The sequence below is a fragment of the Nicotiana attenuata genome, unplaced genomic scaffold (assembly GCF_001879085.1).
Source record: "Nicotiana attenuata strain UT unplaced genomic scaffold, NIATTr2, whole genome shotgun sequence".
Lineage (NCBI taxonomy): Eukaryota > Viridiplantae > Streptophyta > Magnoliopsida > Solanales > Solanaceae > Nicotiana > Nicotiana attenuata.
This window is the reverse complement of record NW_017672665.1, coordinates 132,182-156,388: the sequence shown is the minus strand read 5'-3', so window position 1 is coordinate 156,388 and position 24,207 is coordinate 132,182. Positions and strand designations below refer to the sequence as shown.

General features: G+C 39.4%; 1 protein-coding gene across 1 annotated transcript; it reads right to left on the bottom strand.

Annotated features, from left to right (window-relative positions):
• Positions 1 to 15,937: 15,937 nt before the first annotated feature.
• LOC109214027 lies at positions 15,938 to 16,628 on the bottom strand. The gene is made up of 2 exons (XM_019377896.1): positions 16,474 to 16,628; positions 15,938 to 16,382 (listed from the first exon to the last, which is right to left on the bottom strand). Exons 1-2 carry the CDS (start codon positions 16,626 to 16,628, stop codon positions 15,938 to 15,940), a joined length of 600 nt encoding a protein of 199 aa, XP_019233441.1.
• Between the last annotated feature and the right edge of the window lie 7,579 nt (positions 16,629 to 24,207).

Below are 24,207 nucleotides of genomic sequence, written 5' to 3'. Positions count from 1 at the left end.
CAGCATAATCAACATGCGACAGCACGATGTTTTGCCCAACACTGCTTCACTATGCGACGCATATGCGGTCCGCATGGTCGTTTTGCGATCGCAAATTGGTTGCAAATCCAGCCTTTGGTAATTTGATCATAACTTTGTGTAGGAATGTCCAAATGACGAACGGTTTGAAGTGTTCGAAACTAGACTCAAAGACCTTTCATTTGATAGGTTATTAATCACATAAAATCTTATACATATTTATATATGCTCGTTCAAAGTATGGACTAGTGCAAGTACCTTTTGAATCTTAGTCTATTATGAAATTTTCCGCACTTGGCTTACACTTAGGCCTCTCCATGGACCTCACCTTACTTAATATATGACTCGTACACTTGTTTAACAACTCCAATTTATGCCCACCATGTTAATAGCACATAAAATATTAAAATTAGCCTATGTGGCATCATGAAATCCTAGATTACTTAGCGAAATTTTTCCGGGGCCTTACATTCTTCCCCTTAGGATCATTCGCCCTCGAATGAGGAGTGGAGTCTGACTTAAACGCTTAACATAATAAATCTCTTTTCTCACCTACCTCAAGTCCCTAAATTTTGACTAACTCCTAAATTTTTCAGAAATTTCGACAGAGTCTCCTTTGTAACTAGGCCTATCCACCTGTCAGACAATCACCCAAAACCATCCTAAAAACTCATCCACAGATCGACAAAGCACTACAATGTATATACCCATAACACAAATTCTCAGCATCACAAGAACTACATTATCATAATGACACCTGAACATGGACTGCACAATTTTAGATCATAACACTCATAAGGTACTCTTTTCAAGTCAAAACCAACTGCTATACAATCTAGAGAAAAATACCTTATTTACACAACACTCTCGACCTTCGATGTGGCCTCCTCGACTTACAGGCATTACCACAACACATTCGCGAAAACAATACTAACCTTCAAGTTTATCTAACAAGGATGACAACTAGATACCTCGCATAAGTTAACTATCCATTAACTTCACGCTCAATAGTTTACACCAGGATAATACACAGATGATCTCCGACTACCTTCTTAGACATAGACATATGAAGACACAAATCATGAGGAACGACTATAAGGAAACGTCACAATCCTAGAGCGACATAATGGGAAATGCGTGTCACGCCCCAAATTCGAGGGACATGACCGACGCCCGACCGGGTAGCCCCAGCCAAGCGAACCTGGATGCCTTTCCTAACCCACATGTTACCCCACGTTTTCCTTACTCAATTATTCCAAGAATTTGCCAAATAATTAATTAAGAACACTTTTTAATTTACAAAACACATACATACTTACATAATAGTAATGAAATCACCAACTCGTTACCAATGTATGAAAACACGGATCTACACAAGTTTCTAACCCACATCTACTGTCTACGGAGTCTCTAATAGTACAACAGGATAATACAGTATTTGTCGGTAACAAGGCTCCGGCTATACCTTACACAAAATCAACTAAAGCTCCGGAAACAATGTGGCCTGAACCATGCAGGGCCCCGAGAGGAAAGGGGCTCACCAAAAAGCTGATGGATGACGAAGGGGAGCTACGATCGGTGGACTGGAGTACCTGCTACGGATCCACCTACAATCATAACACGAATGTAGCACCCCCGGCAAAAGGGACGTCAGTACATTTGAATTGTACTGGTATGTATGAACAACTTTGCTCCAAGTAAACTCGAACCATAAGCAAGTAAGTAGCAGTAATAAAAGTGACAATCAAATCCACAAGGAGGGAACAATTAAGCCAACAGGTACACAATCTCTCCTCCATAAACAAGCATGTAATTGTAATGTAAATAACAATCAAATCCACAAAGAAAGAGAAATTCAACAAGTTTACAATCTCTCCTGTTTCCCCTTCCACATTTCCACATCAATAATTTCACAATTTGTTCATAGTTCATTTCAATAGCGATTTCGATCGCTTTCCAACCTTATTACCTCGGCCACCCTTATTACCTCGGCCACCCTTATCACCACACCCACACCTTATTTCTTCGTGTTGCGGCGCGCAACCTGATCCCACCGAACAATCACAATTCACAAACAACACAACAACAACAACAATTCACAAAGAATAACAACAACAATCCTCAAGAAACAACAACAATGACCCTCAAGGAACAACAACAACAATTTACATGAACTTCCATAGCCATCAATACCATTTCCATGTATTCCACTACTCATATGCATTAATAGGTCACAACGATAATTTCCCACGACAAACCACATATGTTACTACCACGGTCATTCCGATCACATCAATTCCCATTTCCTTCCATTACTTGTTTCACAGTTCTTACCACATAGTACATTCACAATCGCAAACTTGGTTTATTTCTAATTACTTGCATCAATATAGCGAAGGCACAACCACAATCACTCAGCTATACCAATCGCATGAATTTCACAAACAATCCCGTAGGAATCACATACCAAGCACTCAAACACCCAAACAAGGCGATTTTACAAGTTCAAAGTTAGCCATACATACCTGGAGCCGGGTCCCTTTTAACTTCTATTTCCAATTCACCAAATGGTCTAGCAACGTCAATCTAGTGCACAAGTTAACGCGTATGACTTAGAAAAGAAGTTCACAATTTCTACTCAAACTTATTTAGGTCACCAACCCATCTCTGTACCATCTTTTACTCCTACCCAATTACTCTCACTAGGTTTTAGGTTATAGAATGACATGCATGTATGGGTTCAACCACTATTTTCAAAACCCAATGCATGAGACTCCCCCCCCCTCAGTTTAAACCAGAAATTCAGTGAAAAGGGGTAGGGATGTTACCTGCAAGAAAAGGGGGATGAAGATAAGCTTGAAATTTCCCGGCCCGGATGGTTTTGAAGAATCAAATTTTGGAGAAGATGACTTTCTCTCTCAAGACCCTCTCTTCCNCGCTCGGACCCATACAACTCAAAATATATGCGGAAAGTGTACAACCAAATCCCAAACCCGAAAAACTCACGGGAAAACACAGGCTAACAGAAACATAGTACGCTGCTCTAACTCCAGAATATCTAAACAACTGAGAGAAAAGGGATAAACTAAATACTAAAGCTGGAACAGAATAGAGACTCCTGGTCTGCGGACGCGGCAGATATACCTCGAAGTCTCCGTGTATCTCCTCGCCTCAAGGATAGTGCGCCTGAGAAGAGGTACCTGGATCTGCACATGAAGAACATGCACAGGAAGGGCATGAGTACACCACAGCGGTACTCAGTAAGTGCCAAGCCTAACCTCGGTCGGGTAGTGACGAGGAAGGTCAGGGCCCTACTGAGATAAAACATAATAAATAATAAGATAACGGAAACAGTTTAAATAAAGTCTACAGCGAGAATCTAAACCAGATAAATAAGGAAGAACAGTAGTAGAAAGCAAAGGTAACGATAAAAGGAATACCGCTCTCAACCAGGAATAATAACCGGGGATCTCTTAGTATCCCGAGGATCTCTTGGTATCCTCATCACATGCACCAAGGATCTCTTGGTATCCCGAGGATCTCTTGGTATCCTCATCATAAACACTGGGGATCTCTTGGTATCCCGAGGATCTCTTGGTATCCTCAACATATACACTAGGGATCTCTTGGTATCCCGAGGATCTCTTGGTATCCTCAATAATATGCCAGGGATCTCTTGGTATCCCGAGGATCTCTTGGTATCCTCAATATATATAAATGTGCCAGGGATCTCTTGGTATCCCGAGGATCTCTTGGTATCCTCAATAATATGCCAGGGATCTCTTGGTATCCCGAAGATCTCTTGGTATCCTCAATGTATATAAATGTGCCAGGGATCTCTTGGTATCCCAATATATATATAGAAACACATGTGCCAGGGATCTCTTGGTATCCCGCACCCTCAGTCCAGAATATCTCAAGTACAGAGGGATCTCCCGGGAAGCCGTCCCGTAGTCCCAAATTAAACACACAACAACAACGATTCCTAAATCTCGGAACAATGCTAAAAATCAGGACACGAAGTAGTAAATTATAGCCTAACATGCTTCACAGGGTACAAATAGCACAGTTAAAGCAAATAAGCAGGTAAGCCAGCTAAACATGAGTCTCTAAGCTAGCACAGGTACAAACTTACAGTTAAGATGAACAAGTAACAGTAAATTCTAGCCCTACATACTTCACGAAATACAAACGAAGCAAATTTTAAGCAAGTAGGCAGGTAGGTCAACTAAACATGCTTCTCTAAACTAACACAGACTATAATTGCAAGTAAAATAAAGCAAATAAGAAAGAAACTCAGTCTAAGTATTTAAAGTAAAGCCGGAATTTCAACAATTAGCTCAAGTACGCGCTCGTCACCTCACGTACGAGGCTTTCAAATATCAAATATCATGTCCTAAGGGGAAGAGGTCCCCCACACAAGGTTAGACAAGCCACTTACCTCGAACCGGCTCAATATCAACTAGAAACCACGCTCTTGCCACGAGTATCCGACTCCAAATGGCTCAAATCTATTCAATTCGATTACACATCGTAAATAACATCGCAAACACCTGGTATTGCTAATAAATTCAAAGCTACGGCGTAAAATTAGGTGAAATAACCAAAATGCCCTTCAGGCCAACGCCTCGGAATCGAATAATTTTCACATTTTCAGAACACTCGTACTCTCACGAGTCTAACCATATAAAAATCTCCAAAATCGGAGGTCAAATGCTCACTCAAAACTCAATAATTTAGCCGATGAAGTTTTACCCCAAATTATCAAATTTTTGATCCTAAATTCGAATTCCCATGATGTATTTAACTATATAATGATGAAATATAACAAGAAGGGACCAAAGAAACGTTACCCAGTGATCTTCACTTCAAATCCCACTCAAAATCGCCTTAAACCGAGCTCTCAATTGATTTTGCAACTTATGAACTCAAACCCTCGACATCTCTATTTCTGTCCAGGGGTTTCCGCTTCTGCGGACAAGGGACCGCTTCTGCGGTCCCGCTTCTGCGGACCACGAGTCGCTTCTGCGGTTCTTCATTAAAGTCAAGATTTCCGCTTCTGCGGCCCTTCACCGCACCTGCGATTGCCGCTTATGCGGATTCATTACCGCTTCTGCGATTTCAAACAAAATTCCAAGGACCGCATCTACGACTACTATCTCGCAGGTGCGTAACCGCTTCTGCGGTTAAACTTCCGCACCTGCGAAAACTGAAGAAGCACTCGAATTTCGCTCCTGCGGTGGTCTAGCTGCTTCTGCGCTTCCCAAGCCGCAGAAGCGGAAATACCAGATGACAGAACCTTCAGCAATTCATTCAACTTCAAAAATTTTCGTCAACCACCCGAAATCATCCCGAGGCCCCCAGGACCTCAACCAAAAGCACCAATACCACCTAATATCTTATTCAAACTTGTACCAATCTTGAAAACACCTAAAACAATGCCAGAAACCCGAATTAATCAAAGATTTAAGCCTAAGAACTTCAAATTTCTTCCAAATACGATTTTGATCAAAAACCTAACCAAAACACGTCCGAATGACCTGAAATTTTGCACACATACCCCAAATGACATGACGGAGCTATTGCAACTTTCGGAATTCCATTCCGATCCTCGGATCAAAAACTCACTATCGGACCGGAACTTCAAAAAAATACAAACTCGGCATTTCAAGCCTAAATGAGCTACGGACTTCCAAAATACATTCCGAACACGCTCCCAACCCCAGAATCACCTAACGGAGCTAACGGAACCATCGGATTTCCATTCTGAGGTCGTCTTCACACTGTTCCGACTACAGACCATTTTTCAACACTTAAGCTCTCATTTAGGGACTAAGTGTCCCAAAACACTCCGAATCCTAACACCGAACAACCCGGCAAACCAAAATAGCAGAAATGAACTTAGGGGAAGCAGTTAAGGGGGGATCGGGGCATAAATTCCAAAAACGACCGGCCGGGTCGTTACATCAACCCTTCCTGACAGTTGGACATATATAATAGAGCTAAAGATACTACAACTTGTCTTCCAAATAAATATGCTCATGATATGTGCAAAATTCTAAAGGAATCTAATCTCAACCTTTCACTAGTGAAACCACATAGCTAGAACATTCTACCATGGGGGGAAATCATGTATTGGTTGGAGGAGTTCCAGTGGTTGACATAATGCTCCGGGAAGAAAGACAATTAAAACTCCTACCCTCCTTAAGGAGGTGAACTGCCAGGGGTAGCAAAATTTCCCGCACATGACAATGACGTTGTCAATAATCCTAGAAGTCGAGTGAGTAGAAGGCCACGTAACCCATCCTTAAAGCTACAAGACTTACTCTTTGATGCCATGAAACATAAATGAATTTTACAATAAGAATTATTAGATGAAACAGATAGTAGGGTAGAAAAACTAATGAGCACCATTTGGGACCAACAAGCTTAAACTAAGTCGAAGACATTAGAAGTCTATAGTAAGGGGGATTTACCCACTATCCGTGTCCTTTTAGAAAAGGGTACTTGTAGAGTACATAAAAATGAGGTGAATTTAACCGAATCGTATAGTTGGATAACTAGTTGAGACATTGAGATAATATCGCATTGAAGATTACGGGTAAACAACACACGATGCAAGATAAATGAAAAGAAAGTGAAAGAGCCTTATGGAAGTAACCTTTGCATTGTAACCACTAGGAAGGGTGGTAATATAAAGCGATTACGAGAAGCTACATTTTTTTAAAGAAGATCTATGTATGAAGTCACGTGATGTATAGCTCCAGAATTCTAAAATCCAATTATGTTTAGCAACTCTACCTCATAATGAAGCACTACAACACACTTCTGCACAACCAGCTATTACAAACCACATTGGGAGATGCTATAAGACTTGACTTAGAGAAAGGCTTTGATATATGTATGTGTTACTAGGTGTATTTCTCCCTGGTCAACCCAAAACCTAAATGCGAGAGTTAGACTGATAAGCAGATCGTTGGACTAGGACATGTGTAGATAATCCATTATCGAAAGGAGATCATTCAATCTCTGCAATTGCGACATGCCACCAACCGTTGATGAACTTGAAGTGATATGGGAACCCAATGAGATAGTATAGAATAATCATGGAAGGTTTGCAGATGTTCATAATGAGTTCTTCATGGATTTTGACTTGACAACTTCCCAGATGCTAGTGAGAGACAGAAAAACATGAGAAACAGGCTTTGTGCTATAATAACCCCCAAAGGTGTGCTTGGTCTTGACGGAGAGCCTAGTAAGGGTCCTTACGAGAAAGAAAGTGCTACAATGTCTCATAGAAGGATACGTTCTCTCATAGTTATCGAACAAGTGTGGGGAAACTAGTACAATGAATTCACTAACTAAGGAACACAATTATCACATGTTGTATAGGTGTAAAGAGAAAATAAATATTTGTTATGAGCCGGACACGCTTCTGCTATATTAACTCCCAACTACAATACACGACCACGCCACGAGCCCACAATACTAGGAATAAAGTGAGATACTTACTGTGGGATGTCCCAAATGGACATGAAAGTTATACTAAGATGGCGACACAAGATTTTTCCTATGACGGGGATGTGAGGATCTCAATTTTTAGAGAGACTTTGTGCACACGATGACCATTTCGATTGACATGCACTCATATGATAGGTGTTAAGGTATGCTCTTATGTTACATCGCAACACTGGGATGCTTTACATGGAACTCGACACCACATAGGTAAACTTTACGACGGTGCATGCATAGGCACAAATGGGCAGATGTTGTCCATTTCAATAAAATATTCTGTAAGAAATTCATCAGGTATAGTCCCTTATTAAGAATTTAGGAAAAGCATGTTGGAAGTATTAATCCTAGAGTCATAACTCCATTCAAGGACACAATTATAGAACTTAATTCCACAAGAATGTAAATAAGAGGATTTGTAATAGAGTGGATTTACGAATATTACGTCTCGTTCAAAGAGTCAATACATGCAATGTTTTGTTATTCAAAACCTTGTTAAGACCATGTTTATGAGAATTCTTCAATATGGATGTACATGTACAACGAGTAGAGATTTTGATTTGACTCACTTAATGACTTTAGGTTGGTAGGGCAATATCTTAATCGATACTCCTCGACTAAACATCCCTAACGTACGTAGGTAACATACTGATATACTACATGATCTGATGGTGCAGAGACACTAATAGGAACAAGGGTAGCAACAAGTTCTACCAATCCCTCCATGGCTCGATACATTCTCCTAACAAACACTTGGGCAATCTCCCTCATATTCAATGGTGGGGGCATTCCCTGCTTTCGGCTTCCAAAATCATGAATTTCTCATCTTGAGATTAAGACATAGAATGGAAACTAGCTCCCTATCTTGAGCTCTATTGCACGATCTGGAGTATCAAAGAAGGGTGAAATTCCTAAATGTCCGAATAGCCTCCAACTTACAGATGTGGTCGACTACACACCGTTAAGAAGGACTCTACTAGACACGGCTCCGAGACATCCTAGGACACATTAAAACCTTAGGTACTGATACCAAGTTTTTCACGCCCCAAAAACCGAGGAGCGCGACCGGCGCTCAACCGAGTGAACCCAACTGAGCAAGCCTGCTAGGTTTCATTCTACCCAAACCGATTCATGAATAAATAGGAGATGGACTTCGTTAATCATACTTAGTAAGTATCTCATTAACAACTTCCATTTCATTTCCATTAGCAGCTTAAATCGTAATTATCAAAATATTACAAGTTTTATACATCATTGCCAAACATCAATATTTCTATTTTAATTCCAATACCCGACACTACCCACAACCTGTCTACGGAGCCTCTAAACACAAGTGAAGAGTAATATAATATGGAAATGCCAGTAACAAGGCTCCAGCTATACCTCAACTATAAAGTACATGATAAATAGATGAAACAGGACCCCGAAACAAAGTGGTGCTTGCTAGATCGTAGTTCTTCATCTTGTGGCTGTTTTGGAGGGTTCTTCAAATGTAAGTAACCTCATATTTCCTGTTTTTCCTTATCTTTTAGTTAAGAATCAGTCCCTACTTCATATATATTAGAGTTTCAAGGAGAAATACAAGTGTTTACACAACAACTTGAATACAAAAGTTTATTCAAGAAGAGAATACAAATCCTATAGTGTTGTGGTGTGATTGAGGTTGTTGTGAGCTACACCAGCTGGGGATTTCAAGTTTTATCTATGACCTAAGTTAAGTAAATCATGTTCTTGGTTGTCCTTAAGTTTAATCATGTGTTGGTTGAGTTCTTTGAGTGAAAATCTACAAGATAGTAATTGACATGGCATAAGGAATCGTTATCTTTTTTTGTGGGCTGTGTTGAGGCAATATATATGGTTTGTTGTGGCTGAAAATTGTTATAAATAGTTTGATTATGTTGTGGCTGTTTTTGTTAAGCTTATCTACATGCTAATTCAGTGTGTTGATCCATGTTGTTATTTCCTTATAAAGTTATTCTAAGCAAGTATGTATGATCCTTGAATCCTACTGAGGTTCATATTGATAGTATGGATGTCCATAATGTTAATCGATGGTGCACCGAAATTACGTCACTCCGAAAGGTTTAGAACATGATTCTATGGGTCAAGCATGCATTATATATAGTATCTATTTTACTCTACCTCGATCGGGTATGACACCTGTCACGCCCCAAAAACCGAGGAGCGCGACCGACGCTCAACCGAGTGAACCCGACTGAGCAAGCCTGCTAGGTTTCATTCTACCCAAACCGATTCATGAATAAATAGGAGATGGACTTCATTAATCATACTTAGTAAGTATCTCATTATCAACTTCCATTTCATTTCCATTAGCAGCTTAAATCGTAATTATCAAAATATTACAAGTTTTATACATCATTGCCAAACATCAATATTTCTATTTTAATTCCAATACCCGACACTACCCACAACCTGTCTACAGAGCCTCTAAACACAACTGAAGAGTAATATAATATGGAAATGCCGGTAACAAGGCTCCGGCTATACCTCAACTATAAAGTACATGATAAACAGATGAAACAGGACCCCGAAACAAAGTGGGGCTCACCAAGTCAGCTGAAAGGATGATGCGACACTAGCTGCTACCAACACTGCCTGCTATAGAAACACCTACATCCATTTAAAGACGTAGCGCCCCCGGCAAAAGGGACGTTAGTGCCATCGAATAGCACTAGTATGTATAACTAAACACCATCTAGTTAGAAAGAACTTTCATACAAGAATAAGAAATCACAAGTATAACTGAAAAGCTTTAAACGATCACCACATTATCAAATAAAGGAATCATACAACTTTCACATCATTTTCCGTAGTTTTTTTTAGTTTTGGGCATTTCACATCATTCATCATTGCTCACAATACCACCGCTATCTTGAGCGGAGTCCGATCTCGACCCGATCGGCTAGGTTGCCTCATTTGAGGCATACGCTTCAATCACAATCTCATTTTCCTTTTTTCCTAAATTCATTCACAACACCACCGCTATCTAGAGCGGAGTCCGATCCCGGCCCGATCGGCTAGGCCGCCATGCCAAGGCGTTATTCCCTTCTTATTAATCATTTTGTTTTATATATATCATTTCATAGGCACTTGGGGCCACAACTTATCACATCATTCTTGGCACTAGGCTGCATTTCACAACTCACATTCCACATCACTTTCTCTTTCAATAACAAACTTACAATTTTAAGATAATGGGCATACACAAGAGAAATTCAAGTTATAAGCATAGAGGGGAATTCTCATGATTCGGCACAATAATCACAATTTAAACTTGACTTGAAATCTAGGTAATTTAGCATATACTTCACATTCTTCAATCTCAATTTATTGTCTAAGCATTTCAATACATGATTCACATTTCTTGCACCTTTTCAAGTTACCAAGAATAGCATATTGATCATATTGAGACACATCTTTCACGCATATAAGGTTGCAACACCAATTCATGTGGAATATACAAGAATTCAACTTCAATCTTACCATATTCACACAAACACCGATGAAGCTCAATTTCTAAAAGACAGGGTTTTAGCCATACATACCTCAAAGAGCTTTCCCTTAAATTTTTAGAATACACCAACACCTCTAGCAATAACAATCTATAAGGAAATAGCGGAAATCGATTAATAATTAGAAAGATTACCCATTGTGTAACCCTCTTAGGAATTTCATCAAACACCTAACAAGTGAAGTAGACTACAAGGTTCTACAATGGAAATTCCTCCTTCCCTTATCCAATTTCATCAAGAACTATCCAAAATAGTTCATTAATCCCACATACTATAGCTTAGAGTCACATGCATGGCCTATTTCTAACCCCACAATATATTTTTGAACTCATAATCTCATATATGAAATATTAGAAGTAGGACATACTCGGAAGATAGTGAGCTAGAGATTGACATGCTTGATTCTTGAGGGTTTGTGCAAGATTGATGATTAGGAGGCTAGGTTCCTCTTTCTCTCTCTAAAATGCTCTCACCTCTCTCTAGATTTAGTGTAAAAATAGTCCCAAATGAAGCCCCAAAGCTTATCTATCAAAGTGGGTTCGGATATAAAAATTTCCAAAAATGACCCCCGAAGTCAAAAATGTGGTGCAATTATGCTATTGCATAATCGAAATGTGGGCAGCATTCTTGCAGCATAATCGAAATGCGATAGCATAATCGACAGCATAATTGATTATGCTACAGCATAATCAACATGCAACAGCATATGTTTTGCCCGACACTGCTTCACTATGCGACGCATATGCGGTCCGCATGGTCGTTTTGCGATCGCAAATTGGTCGCAAATCCAACCTTTGGTAATTTGATCATAACTTTGTGTAGGAATGTCCAAATGACGAACGGTTTGAAGCGTTTGAAACTAGACTTAAAGACCTTTCATTTGATAGGTTATTCATCACATAAAATCTTATGCATATTTAGATATGCTCGTTCAAAGTATGGACTAGTGCAAGTACCTTTGGAATCTTAGCCTAGTATGAAATTTTTCCCATTTGGCTTACACTTAGGCCTCTCCTTGGACCCCACCTTACTTAATATATGACTCGTACACTTGTTTAACAACTCTAATTGATGCCTACCATGTTAATAGCACATAAAATATTAAAATTAGCCTACGTGGCATCATGAAATCCTAGATTACTTAGCGAAATTTTTTCGGGGCCTTACAACACCTATTGTTCAACCACTGATTAGTCGAGTTTTACCGAGCTCCACGTGGCCGAGTATGATTCTATCGAGCCTTATGATGGCCGGGTATGTTTTTACCGAGTCCTCTTCAAGGCCGGGTACGATATGATGATGATGATGCCCATAGAGGTGTATGTTTTTAAAGTTTATGTATATATATTTATCATACATTTCATGTCAGTAGCCTTCAGAGGCACTCACATGCTACAGGTTGTACCTCCTATATCTCTCTTTATATTGTTATTCTTATTTATGCTTTGCTACCTTGCATACTCGGTACTTTATTCGTACTGACATCCCTTTTGCCTGGAGACGCTGCGCTTCATGACCGTAGGCCCCGATAGACAGGTTGACAGTCCTCCTAGTAGGCTATCAGCTCAACGAAAGGTGTTGGTGCACTCCACTTGCTCCGGAGTTGCCTATTTGGTCACCATGATTTGGACAAGTATTGATTGGCATGGCGGGGCGTTGTCCCGTTCTTTTGATGTTTATGTACTCTTAGAGGCTTGTAGACAGATGTCATGTATATGGATACTTGTATGGCCTTGTCGGCCTATGTTTTGAGTATACAAATGATCATGTCGGCATTATAGGCCCGTATGTCACATGTATAAGTTTCTATATCATGTTCAGTCACCCTATGCCTAGCATTCCTTTATGTTTTATTCTGATTATCTCATGATGGCCCTTCTGGCCATTTACCCATGATGGTGTGATAAGAAAGATACACTACGTCGGTACTCGATTGAGTAAGGTATCAGGAGCCTATCGTGGACCTCCAATTTTGGTCGTGACAATAAATCAGGTAATTAGCCATGGAAATTGCAAGTAAAGATGAAATGCAAAATACAAAACAAACACTGCCCAGACTTTCCTCAATAATTCCAAATTTGTACCAAACCACTGATTAGTTTTCTTCAAATTCGTGTGTATGCCATCAAGTGAGGAACATGAGAGGGTGACCTTAGGGGGATGGATCCATATCCACACGCATGCATGGACAATTCAACGTGCTACCAACCCGGCGTTGTCACATGATCAATATCATAATCTGCTCGGTGTGGTCACATGCATAACAATACAATCCGCCTAGTGCAGTCATAGGAATAACAACATAATTCGCCTGGCATAGTCACAAGCATTACACCACAATCCTCTCGACGTGGTCACATGCATAACAACACAATCTGCCAGGCGTGTTCATAGGCATCCAGTCCAAATCATATCACACAGAAGCAAATATACAAGAATTCATTTATATGATGAATGAATAACAGATCTTATGCTCCTGGAACTATAAATGACATGCTAAAGTGTAGGCATGTGCAAAGTGTGCTATCATAGCTCAAATCAGAAATTTCATCACAGAAATAACAATCATCAAGTTCATTCAAGGAATTAGCCTATGTGTAACCTCAAACATGACTCAAATAGTTCACAACAATGTTACAAATATGAGAAACATCATAGCTTAAAGCTTAATAGTCAGTTCTAGGCATATCATAGCCTAAGCACTATGTCGAACATGGATAAATACACCGATGCTTGCTTATGGGCTCAAACCCCACACATATGCGCATCCATAGCACGTAACTATCACAAATAATTCAGGCAACTAAGCCTCAACAAAGTTTAGGCAAGATTCTTACCTCAAGAAAGCCAAATTACACCTCTAACAAGCCCTTCCCACATGTATCAACCTCCGAACGACCCGAATCTATCCAAATCAACTTAATGTAATCAATAAAAGCCATAGAAATTGAATCCAAATGATAAAGCTAAGATCTTTAACCAAAATCAAAATGTCAACCTCGGGCACGCACCTCGGAACCCGATAAAATTCACAAATTCCGAACACTCATTCGATTACGAGCACAACCATATCAAAATCATCCAATTCTGACCTCAAATCAACCTTCAAATCCCCATTTTATACTTTTAAGAAAGTTTTTACTAAAATCCCCATTTTCTCCAATTCAAATCACCAATTAAATGATAAAACAAAGATGGAATTATGAATAACTGACATATCCGAGTCAAAAACACTTACCCAAATCCAAATCGTGAAAATTCCCTCCAAAATCACCCAAATCCGAGCTCCATAACTCAAAATGTGTTAAAATGAACAAAGTCCTCGAAATAGAGTACTATATAGTCTGCCCGGGCATTACCCTTCGCGATTGCGAAGAACCAAATCTCTAGTTGCCCATATCCTCCTTAGTGAATGTGACACCATAGTCACGAATGCGATGACCAAACATACACAGTTATGCGATCGCAGACCTGACCACGCGATCGCGATGAACAACCGTGTGCAAATCTTCCCTTCCTTCTATGCGAACGCATATCCTCACTCGCGTTTGCTTTGAACAAACACCCAAGGCTTCGTTAATGCGTCATTTTCTTTGCAAATGCAATGAAGAAAGACCCACCTGCCAGCAATAACTCTACGCGATCGCGACCCTTTCTTCTCAATCGCAAAAGAGGAAACCAGAAACACAGAATCAACAAATCCAACAATAAAGAAAATGGTCTGAAACCCCTCGGAGCACACCCGAGGGCCCCGGGTCCCCGACCAATCGCACTAACCATTCTGAAAATACAATATGAAATCGAAATCTCAAATCACATCAAACAACACCAGTACCACGAACCGCCCCCCAATTCAAGCCTAATGAAACTAATGAACTTTCAACTTCTAAAACTTATGCAAAACCTTGTTAAACCAACTCCGAATGACCTCAAATTTTGTACACTAGTCCCGAAAGAAACAACTGACCTATTCCAACTCCCAGGACAAAAATTCGAACCCGATATCAACAAAGTGAACTCTTGATCAAACCTCTCAACCTTCTAAACCTTCAACTTTCCAACTTTCGCCAAAAAACCTCAAACAATCCTACGGACCTCCAAATCCAATTTCGGACGTACGCCTAAGTCCAAAATCACCATATGGAGCTATCAAAAACATTAAAACTCTTTTATATAGTCGTCTACACAAAAGTCAAACTCTGATCAACTCATCCAACTTAAGTTTCCAACCTTGGGACTAAGTGTCCCAATTCACTACGAAACATCCCCGAAACCAAAAAAACCACCCCGGCAAGTTACATAACCACAATTGAACATAGATGAAGTAGTAAATAGGGGAACAAGCCTACAATACTCAAAACAATCGACCAAGTCATTACATCATCTCTCCCAATATTTCTTCTGTCTACCTCTACCTCTCCTTGGACCCGCCATAGCCAACCTCTCACACCTCCTCACTAGGGCATCTGTGCCTCTCCTCTTCATGTGTTTGAACTCTCTCATCCTCGCTTCCCGCATCTTGTCCACTACATAGGCCATTCCCTCCTTATCTCGCATATCTTCATTCCTAATCCTATACATCCTAGTATGGCCACACATCCATCTTAATATCCTTATTTCCAGAACTTTTAACTTCAGAACATGAGAGGTCTTGACTGGCCAGCCCTCTGCCCCAAACAACATGATCGGTCTAACCACTACTCTGTAAAACTTACCTTTGAGTCTTTAAGGCACATTTTTGTCGCATAAGATCCCGGATGAGAGCCTCCACTTCGTCCATCCTGCTGCAATACGATGTGTGACACCCTCGTCAATCTCTCTTGGGTATGACTTGTGTGTCCAAACTCACTTTAATGTCATCCTCCCAAGTCATGTCACAAAACTTTCACTTCGGGTATTTTTGTCGTAAACCTGCTCAACTTGAAACCTTTAGACTCCAGGGTCTGCTTCCAGACCTCCAGCCTAGTGTTAACACCACCTCGTTTCTCGTCAATCAGAACTATGTCATCTACAAATAACATGTACCAAGGTACCTCCCCTTGAGTGTGTCGCGTCAACTCACCCATCACAAAAGCAAATAGCAACGAGCTAAGCGTTGATCCCTGATGCAACTCCACCTCTACAAGAAAGCGTCTCGAGTCCTCTCCCACCGTTCTAACATGGGTCTTGGCTCCATCGTACATGTACTTAATCATAGTAGTGTATGCAACCGGTACACCTCTAGCCTCCAAGCATCTCGACAGAACTTCCCAAGGGACTTTGTCGTATGCTTTCCAGATCGATGAACACCATATGTAAGCTTTTCTTCCTCTCCCTATACTGTTCCACCAATATCCGAACAAGATGAATGGATTATGTCTTCGAATGCCCCAGCATTAATCTAAAATGGTTCTCAGAAATAGACACACACCTCCTTACCCTCAACTCCACCACCCTCTCCCAAATTTTCATAGTATGGCTTAACAGCTTAATACCCCTAGAGTTGTTGCAATTTTGAATATCACCTTTGTTTTTGTATAGAGGGATCACTGTGCTCCACCTCCACTCCTCAGGAATTCTTTCCATCTTAAAAATGTCGTTAAACAACCTCGTAAGCTATTCCAAAATTGCTCTTCCCGCACTTTTCCAAAATTCCACCAGGATGTCTTTCCCGCACTTTTCTACAACCTGTAGAGGACGAGGGCGAGGCCGTGCTAGAGGCCGAGGCAGGTGCAGGGCCCAGCCCAGAGCAGCAGCACCAGCGGCGGGGCCTTAGGAAAAGTTCGAGGAGGAGGCTCCAGCCCAGACTGTTCCAGCAGGGCCAGCTCAGGTCCTAGAGGGGTTCATTGCTACCCCGGTACTTCAGGATGCTCTGGTCCGTCTAGTGGGCCTTATGGAGAGTGTTGCCCAGGCAGGCTTACTTCCTGTAGCACCAACCGTCTCTCAGGATGGGGGAGGAGCACAGACTCCCGCTACTCGCACTCCGGAGCAGATGGCTCCTCAGTTTCAGACTCCAGCAGCTCAGCCAGCTAGAGCAGTTCTGCCGGGTGTGGTAGCCCAGACCGGTGATGGAACAGCTATGTCTGTTGATGCCTTGTGGAGGTTGGATAGGTTCACCAAGCTTTTTACTACCACTTTTACTGGTACATCTTCTGAGGATCCCCAAGATTATTTGGACAGTTGTCATGAGGTTCTACGGAACATGGGGATAATGGAGACCAATGGGGTCGACTTTGTTGTTTTACGTCTATCTGGATCCGCCAAGACTTGGTGGATAGGCATGGTATCTACGTGAAAATGCAGAATTGAGAAAGCATACACCCTATAGGCATGGTATCTACGTGAAAATGCAGAATTGAGAAAATATACACCCTATAGGCATGGTATCTATGTGAAAAATGCAGAATTGAGACAATATACACCCTATAGGCATGGTATCTACCCCTTTGGCATGCATTCTATCCCATCCCTTTTCACTATATCCCAGTAGTTATTACAAGGTTCATTACAAAGCTTATGACAGACCAAGTGAATCAAAAGAATAAATGAAAATACATCAGTGATTACATCTACATCTAATCAGCCTAATCCAGACTCAAAGTCTAATAATATGAGATAAACCAACTTCCAGAATCGGATTTTTCAAAGCCTTTTTCTTATTTGGGATGTGTCAAAGTTCCAAGGAACTTCAAGAGTTCCAGGCAGTGCTTACACCCCAAATATTATTGCAGAACAGATTATAGTGCAGTGTGGAAGGGCCAGCCCTCAAGTGTCCAAGTTCAAAGGGAACTCAAGGTCCCAAGGCAAGGCTCACAGGAGGGGGGCAGGACTTAAGGGCTTAGGAGTAAGTGTAAGTGCAATGAAAAGGAATTAGGGGGGGAGCCAGGGCAGGCTGCTGGTCATGCCTAGCACCTGGGCTGCTGGCACACCCCTGACCAGCTTGTCAACTTAAAAATTGGAGAGTTAGGACCCTTTGAGGGTCAGGTTCAGCCATGGACAGCAATTTAGAGGCTGTCAGGCTATACCTTAACTCTATACACATAAGGGAATGGGGGTATGGGAGATTGAAAGAGGCTGGGATCCAAAGGACCCAATCTTAATCCATGACAACAACTTTGTATGTTGCCATGTCTTAAACTACAGCCCAAGCACATAAAGGGGAATGGGGATAGGGATTCATTGCAATAACAGATAGCCAAACATAAGTAATCATTTTAAAACTAAACTCTATAAAGTAGTAAATTAGGCATGGGCATAAAAGCTTGTAAGTAAACACATTGGATTTTGATGCTTGAATCAAAAGTAGGACATACCAGTTCATAAGAGCGAGTAGGAAGAAACAGTAGATTTAGGGAAGCCAAATTGCAATCAAGAAGCAAGAGTGTAAGTTTTAGAAGAGAGTTGTGAAGATTAAAGTCGTGTGTGTGTGTTAATGAAAGAGCAGGGTATTTATAATTGCAAACAGGTGTAGCAAATGAGGCAAGAATCATAGTTTAGTAATAATTAAGGAACTATGTGCCAATTAAAATCAATCAACCTATAGACTTCCTTTAATTAAGGAGTCCAAATTCAAACGGCAATGGGCAGAAGTTATTTAAGGAAGGAAATCAAGTAAATACCTCGTGCAAGGTAGACAAATAAGGGTAAATACATGGTGGTACTTGATTTGTAAAACAAGGAAAGGGAACCAGTAAAATAACCAGTAAAGAATCCCATTGAAAGCCTTGCTCGAGTCAGAAAAGAGGTAAAAGGAAAGTTTTAATTTAGGGAAAAACCAGTAACAATCAAATAAGCAACATTAAAGGAATTCAGAATCAATTAACAGTTGGCAAGACCTTTGAAAGAGAAGCTCTCGTATAAAACACATAGACATGTCAAGCAAGAGGGTTTCAAAATCACAAACGCAGAAAAAGGTTCAAATTCAATTCATAAACTCGAAGTGAGTCTGAGAGTTCAAGGTTTCAAAGTAGAACCCTTGTCCAAACATAAAACCAAATTTAGCCAAAGAAAACCCCCAAATCCTAGGGTTTTTAAACTCGAATTTGATACAGAGATGAAGAGGCAAACTATCGAGGTGAGCTCAGAGACCTTTTCAGAGTCTCATGAGAAGCATACAAGCACAATAGCAAGTAGAACATAGGAACCAGTACAGGAAACAAGTTTCAAGAAAGCTTGAAAATTAAATGAGTTCAGGTAGTGTAAACTTAAAGAAACAGTCGATGAAACACATCTAGAAAGAATCCAAGCAAAGTCCGGTAAAGGCTAACAAAGGATCAAAACTCAGTAGGAAAATACAGTAGAGGAACACATAAGATAGACATGAGAGAGCATGGTGAAAAACCAGTATGAGATAGAACGGAGCATAATAAAATAAATTTCATAACAAGGCAAATATAAGAACACACGAAAGGCATGTGAGTCAGAAAAGAGCCAGTAAGAACATAGCAGGGATCGATTCACACCAAGAAAAGAGAAGAAGAAGAGTCAGAAACATTTTAAGGACTTTCCAGAAACCCTAATCGAAAAGAAGTGCTTTTTTGAAAGAAAATCGAAAAAAAAGGTTTAAGAAACTTAAGCAACAGTGCAAACATGTAACAGATCTAAAATAATCGGAGAGAACCTCGATATTTAGGGTTCCAGATGAACCCTAGAGATGAGAAAGGCTTCGAAAATACCCGATCTAAGTCGGATAATGTCATAAACAGGCTCAAAAGACCAAGAGCCACCGGAGCAAGGCCGGAGATGGCCGGAATCTTTGAATCGGTGAAGGCTTGGGTGAAGACCCTCGAGGTCTGGCCTCGATCCTTCGAACAACAGGCATGCAGGAGCCATAGGAGGTGGGTATAGGCTGTCCATGGCCTGAGAAGCCATGGACGCTGGTGAAAACATGGTGGAACAAGGTAGGGGAGGCTAGGGTTCCGGGGAGGGTCCTTTGAGAGAATTTGGGAGTTCAAGGCGGCTGCAAGGAGGAAAATGAATTAGGTTTAGGGTCGTCTGTGAATTAAAAGGAATATAATCAATCTGAGCCGTTGATTTCTAGATCAATCGGCTGAGAAAAAAGGGGGATCCGGTCGGTTTTATAGATTGGGTCAGGTTAAAATTTTGGGCTAGTTGCAATTGGGCCTCAATTGGTGGTGTTAAAATATAAAATTGCAAAGGGGTTATTAAATTGAAAATGGACGAGGCTAAATGTTAAATCAGCATTTCTTCCCTTTCTTTATTTTAAAAATGTTAAAATAATTTCCAAAACCAGTTAAAAGCACTAAAATTGGATTATATCATATAAATATTAATTATAAAGTACTGTGGAGCAATTTGCAATTCCAAAAATACTGGTTGAATCGGAAAATAAGGCTATAATGTGCAGATAATGCAATTTAAGCCTTTAATAACCAAAGTAAATTTTTAAAAATGTGAAAAAAATCACATTAATTATATCTTGGTGTAAATATGAAATAAAAATAAATTAATTCATTAACAAAAAATGATAGTCCCGGAAATAATTATTGGTTTTGTACTAATTAAAATAGACAACACAATTGATTTAAAACCTTTCAAAAATAAGGGAAAAGATACCAAAACTCTTTGGGCATGCTTATAATATGGCATGAACATACTATTTTGAGATATCTTGAGTATATAAAATACATAGAGAAAATTGTAAGGTCACATAGTCTTAGCATGGAGTCCATTTTATATTATACATTTTGATGGGTAGCTCGAGGCCCGTCCCGACCATAATTACATTCTGTTATCCCTGCGAGGCTTGTTAGACGATTCCTTGTACATTTTATATTAGAATTGCGGCCTTTACCCAGCCCTATTGTAGATGTTTTAATTTGGTATTGCTGGTTGTGTAGACGTTATTTTCAGAATGATCAGAAATTTTCGGCCTCATCGAGCCTAAGTTGAGGGTTACCCATCTAGAGTTCATAGTTACAGAGTGGTACGCTCGGGCCGAAGTATGGCACGGGCGGTCGGCCACGCCTTTAGGTTTGGGGGTGAACCTAAGCCCAAACCAAGTGCCAGCCCCACCTTTAAAAAGTCCACGACAACTAAAATCTACCTGAACACCATTTCCTATTTCGTAGCTAGTTTTCCATTACCTCAGTTAGTTCTCCGCTCACCCATTATAAATCACATGAAGGGACAATTTTTTCGGGTTAAGATTCCAATAGCCCTCAAAGATATCTCTCTCCACTGGGGGAACCGACGGAACACCTCTTCTTCATTATTACCGTTCCACGAAATGACAAACACACATTTTCTCAATCGGGTCCAATGTGAATTTTTATTGCCACTGTCCTTCACCACTCCTCACTATTATACCTTATAGACTTGTACTGAAGTATTACATATCCTCAAAAATCAAAGGTTGAGGGTAGGCGTTTTCCTATGTAATTCCCTGTTTGTGTGGGTTTTCGTCACTGAAGTATGTATTGTTGGAGCCTCTTATTTTTTTTTAAGATGTGAGTGCGCTTGATCACTGATTAGTAACCATTGAAAATGAGGATAGGTGTGCCATGTGAAATCTTGTCGAATGGAGTCAAGAAATATGGTTATCTGACGTAAGGCCTTTTATTTTGGTGGGCTAGGTTGACTTGGGATTGGGTAATAAATAAATATAAGTATGGCGTCTTTTTAAATCATGTGCAACCACATAAATTACGTTCCAAAATAAGGGTATATCTACTTCATAGGTAAAACGCGTAGGGTCCTGGATAATGACAATTAGTATATATAAGAGGGCATATTTAAACATTATTTTTGATAATACGGAACAATCATATTTGGCCTTTTTCATGTATAAAATCTTACGTCCAAGCATTGGTAAGTATAAACATTGTAAAATAATGCGTAATCATCCACAATAGTATCTATGTGAGTTAGTTGGGTCTCGAGAAGAACTGGAAGATTCAGACAGTGATGAACTTTACAAAGAAACTAATTTATAGAAGGTGTTAAATGGGAAGGAATTGAAAAAAAAAAGAGCAGAAAAATACCCAAAAGCTATTTTTTAGAAGAGAATAAATACTTAGATGTAAGAAGAAAAGAAGGTCAGACAACAATGGAGGAAAGAAATACTTGGGGCCTTTTTTCTTAGGAGAATCGGTCGAGGGGTTGGTATATGTGAGGTCGAAGGAATTTTTTAATGGGTGGGGCATTTTAATTTATGATTTGATAAAAAGGGAAGCAATAATTGATGTGCCACGAAAGGTATGTTTATAATGGTTTGGGGTTTTAAAAGGTTAATCTAAGTACGCGTTTGACATACGAATTATAAAATTCAAAGGAAGTGAAATTTTTTCAAAGGAAAATGATACTTAAAATTACAGTTGTGTTGGGACAATGAATATATTTTGGTTGTTTTTTGAAAAAATTTGAGTGAGTTGAGGCCAAAAAATGTTTGGAAAAAATAATATTTTTGGAAGTTTTTCATATTTTTCGAAAGTATTTTAAAAATTCAATATTGAGGTAAAAAGTGAAATTTTTATTGCCTTTTTTGAAAAAAATCTTTCACTTTAATACCATTAATTTCAAACTATTTAACCCTTCAAATGTCATGGCCCAAACTATTACTACTCCCTACCCATGGCCCCCAACTACATTTTACCCCCCTATTTACCCTTTAATCGCGGAGAGCCGCATGTCAAGCTCTCATAAGCCGAGAGAGTACGGCGTCTTCCCTTTGGTGAGGCCTCGCAATTCATTGAAGCAAGTCTTGTCTTACATTGCTGGCTCCAAATATTTTGTGAACGATTTGCAAATTTCTGGGGTTGACTCTGTGGGAAGTAAAGGAGCAGGAAGGCGACGTGCTCTGGCTGGCATTTTCGACGTAGGAATTTACATGCTGCACATGGTGAGTAGATGATAATGAAGATGAAGAAGATGAAGCCATTAACACACAGTATTATAGCTTATTGACTGCACAACAACTTTCCTCTTCTTAGAAGAATTTAATTGTTTGATTCGATGTGGTTGCGCTTATATATCTTCGAGTAAGCCTTCCCAGATTCTAAATTTTTATGTGTATTTGAATAACCACCTTGTTTGGGCTTGGAAGCTCAATTTATTTTTTGAAAGATTTCTTGTTTGATTCAAAGTGGGTGCTGTTAAAATATTGCTAATATAGTACCTCTGGAAGTTCATACTGAAATTTGATAGCAAGTTGGAGTTGATTTGAGTTGATTGAGATCCGAAATTTTCAGTTGAAAATATCGAAGAAGAAACACTCAGCTACATTAAGCGCTCGTATACAAATATGTTGTAGAGTATAAGCTTACTGCAACACATATATATTATAGTTTACAAAAACAGTATATCGCTATAAGTATACTAATATACTATAGGATATTATAGTTATAACTACAACATATAACTATTATAAAATAACGATATATTGTTTGGATATACTGTAATAATATGCAAGATACTGTAACAATATCTGATGTAATAGCATAACAATATACCTATAATAGTATACTTATTACGCCGTAAAATTCACTTGTCTTTTCCCTTTTAATTTGTTTTAAGCTTTTACCCCGTGCTAGGGGTAAATTGAAAATGCGGAAAAAAAAAATATAACAGTATGCTATTATGATGTTAACGGCAACTCTTACAATTAGATCCTTTTAGAATTTTTTTTTTACAAACTGATGATTAATTCAGTTTAATAATTGAATTAATTTTTTTAACTCTTTTGCGTACAATTGCTATACCATGTTGGTATTAAGCTATATACTATACTGGTATCATATGTTAGTTAAATATTTTTGGTTGTATTAACTACATTTAATTGGTGCACAATTTGATTTTTCTTTAGTATAATATATAAAAAAAAGAATAATAAACAACAGCTTGAAAACAGTAAATGAAATTAGATATGAAGAAAAAAAAGATATACAAAAAAATAGAAGTTAAATGAAATTAGAAAAGAAAAAAAGGCAAAAAATAAGAGAGAAACAAGAAAAAAAAAGGAGAAAAGAAAAAAAGAAAAGAAAAAGAAGCAGAGAAATAAAAGAATGTAAGAATAAAGAAAAAATTCCTCACCAACTGGTCAAAAACCCCATTTTTGTTATGTGTCCCAAACGGGCTCTAAATTTAAATTAGGAGCCCGTTTGGATTGACTAAAAAAAGTGGCTTTTAAGCACAAGTGCTGGAGCTT

What these genes read in the sequence shown, in the direction of transcription:
- LOC109214027 (XM_019377896.1), bottom strand. Translation starts at nt 16,628, where the DNA reads ATGGAAAGAATTCCTGAGGAGTGGAGGTGGAGCACAGTGATCCCTCTA. An exon ending in GTGGAGTTGAGGGTAAGGAG is followed by an intron (nt 16,383 to 16,473) that starts GTGTGTGTCTAT and finishes TTGGTGGAACAG; the next exon opens with TATAGGGAGAGGAAGAAAAG.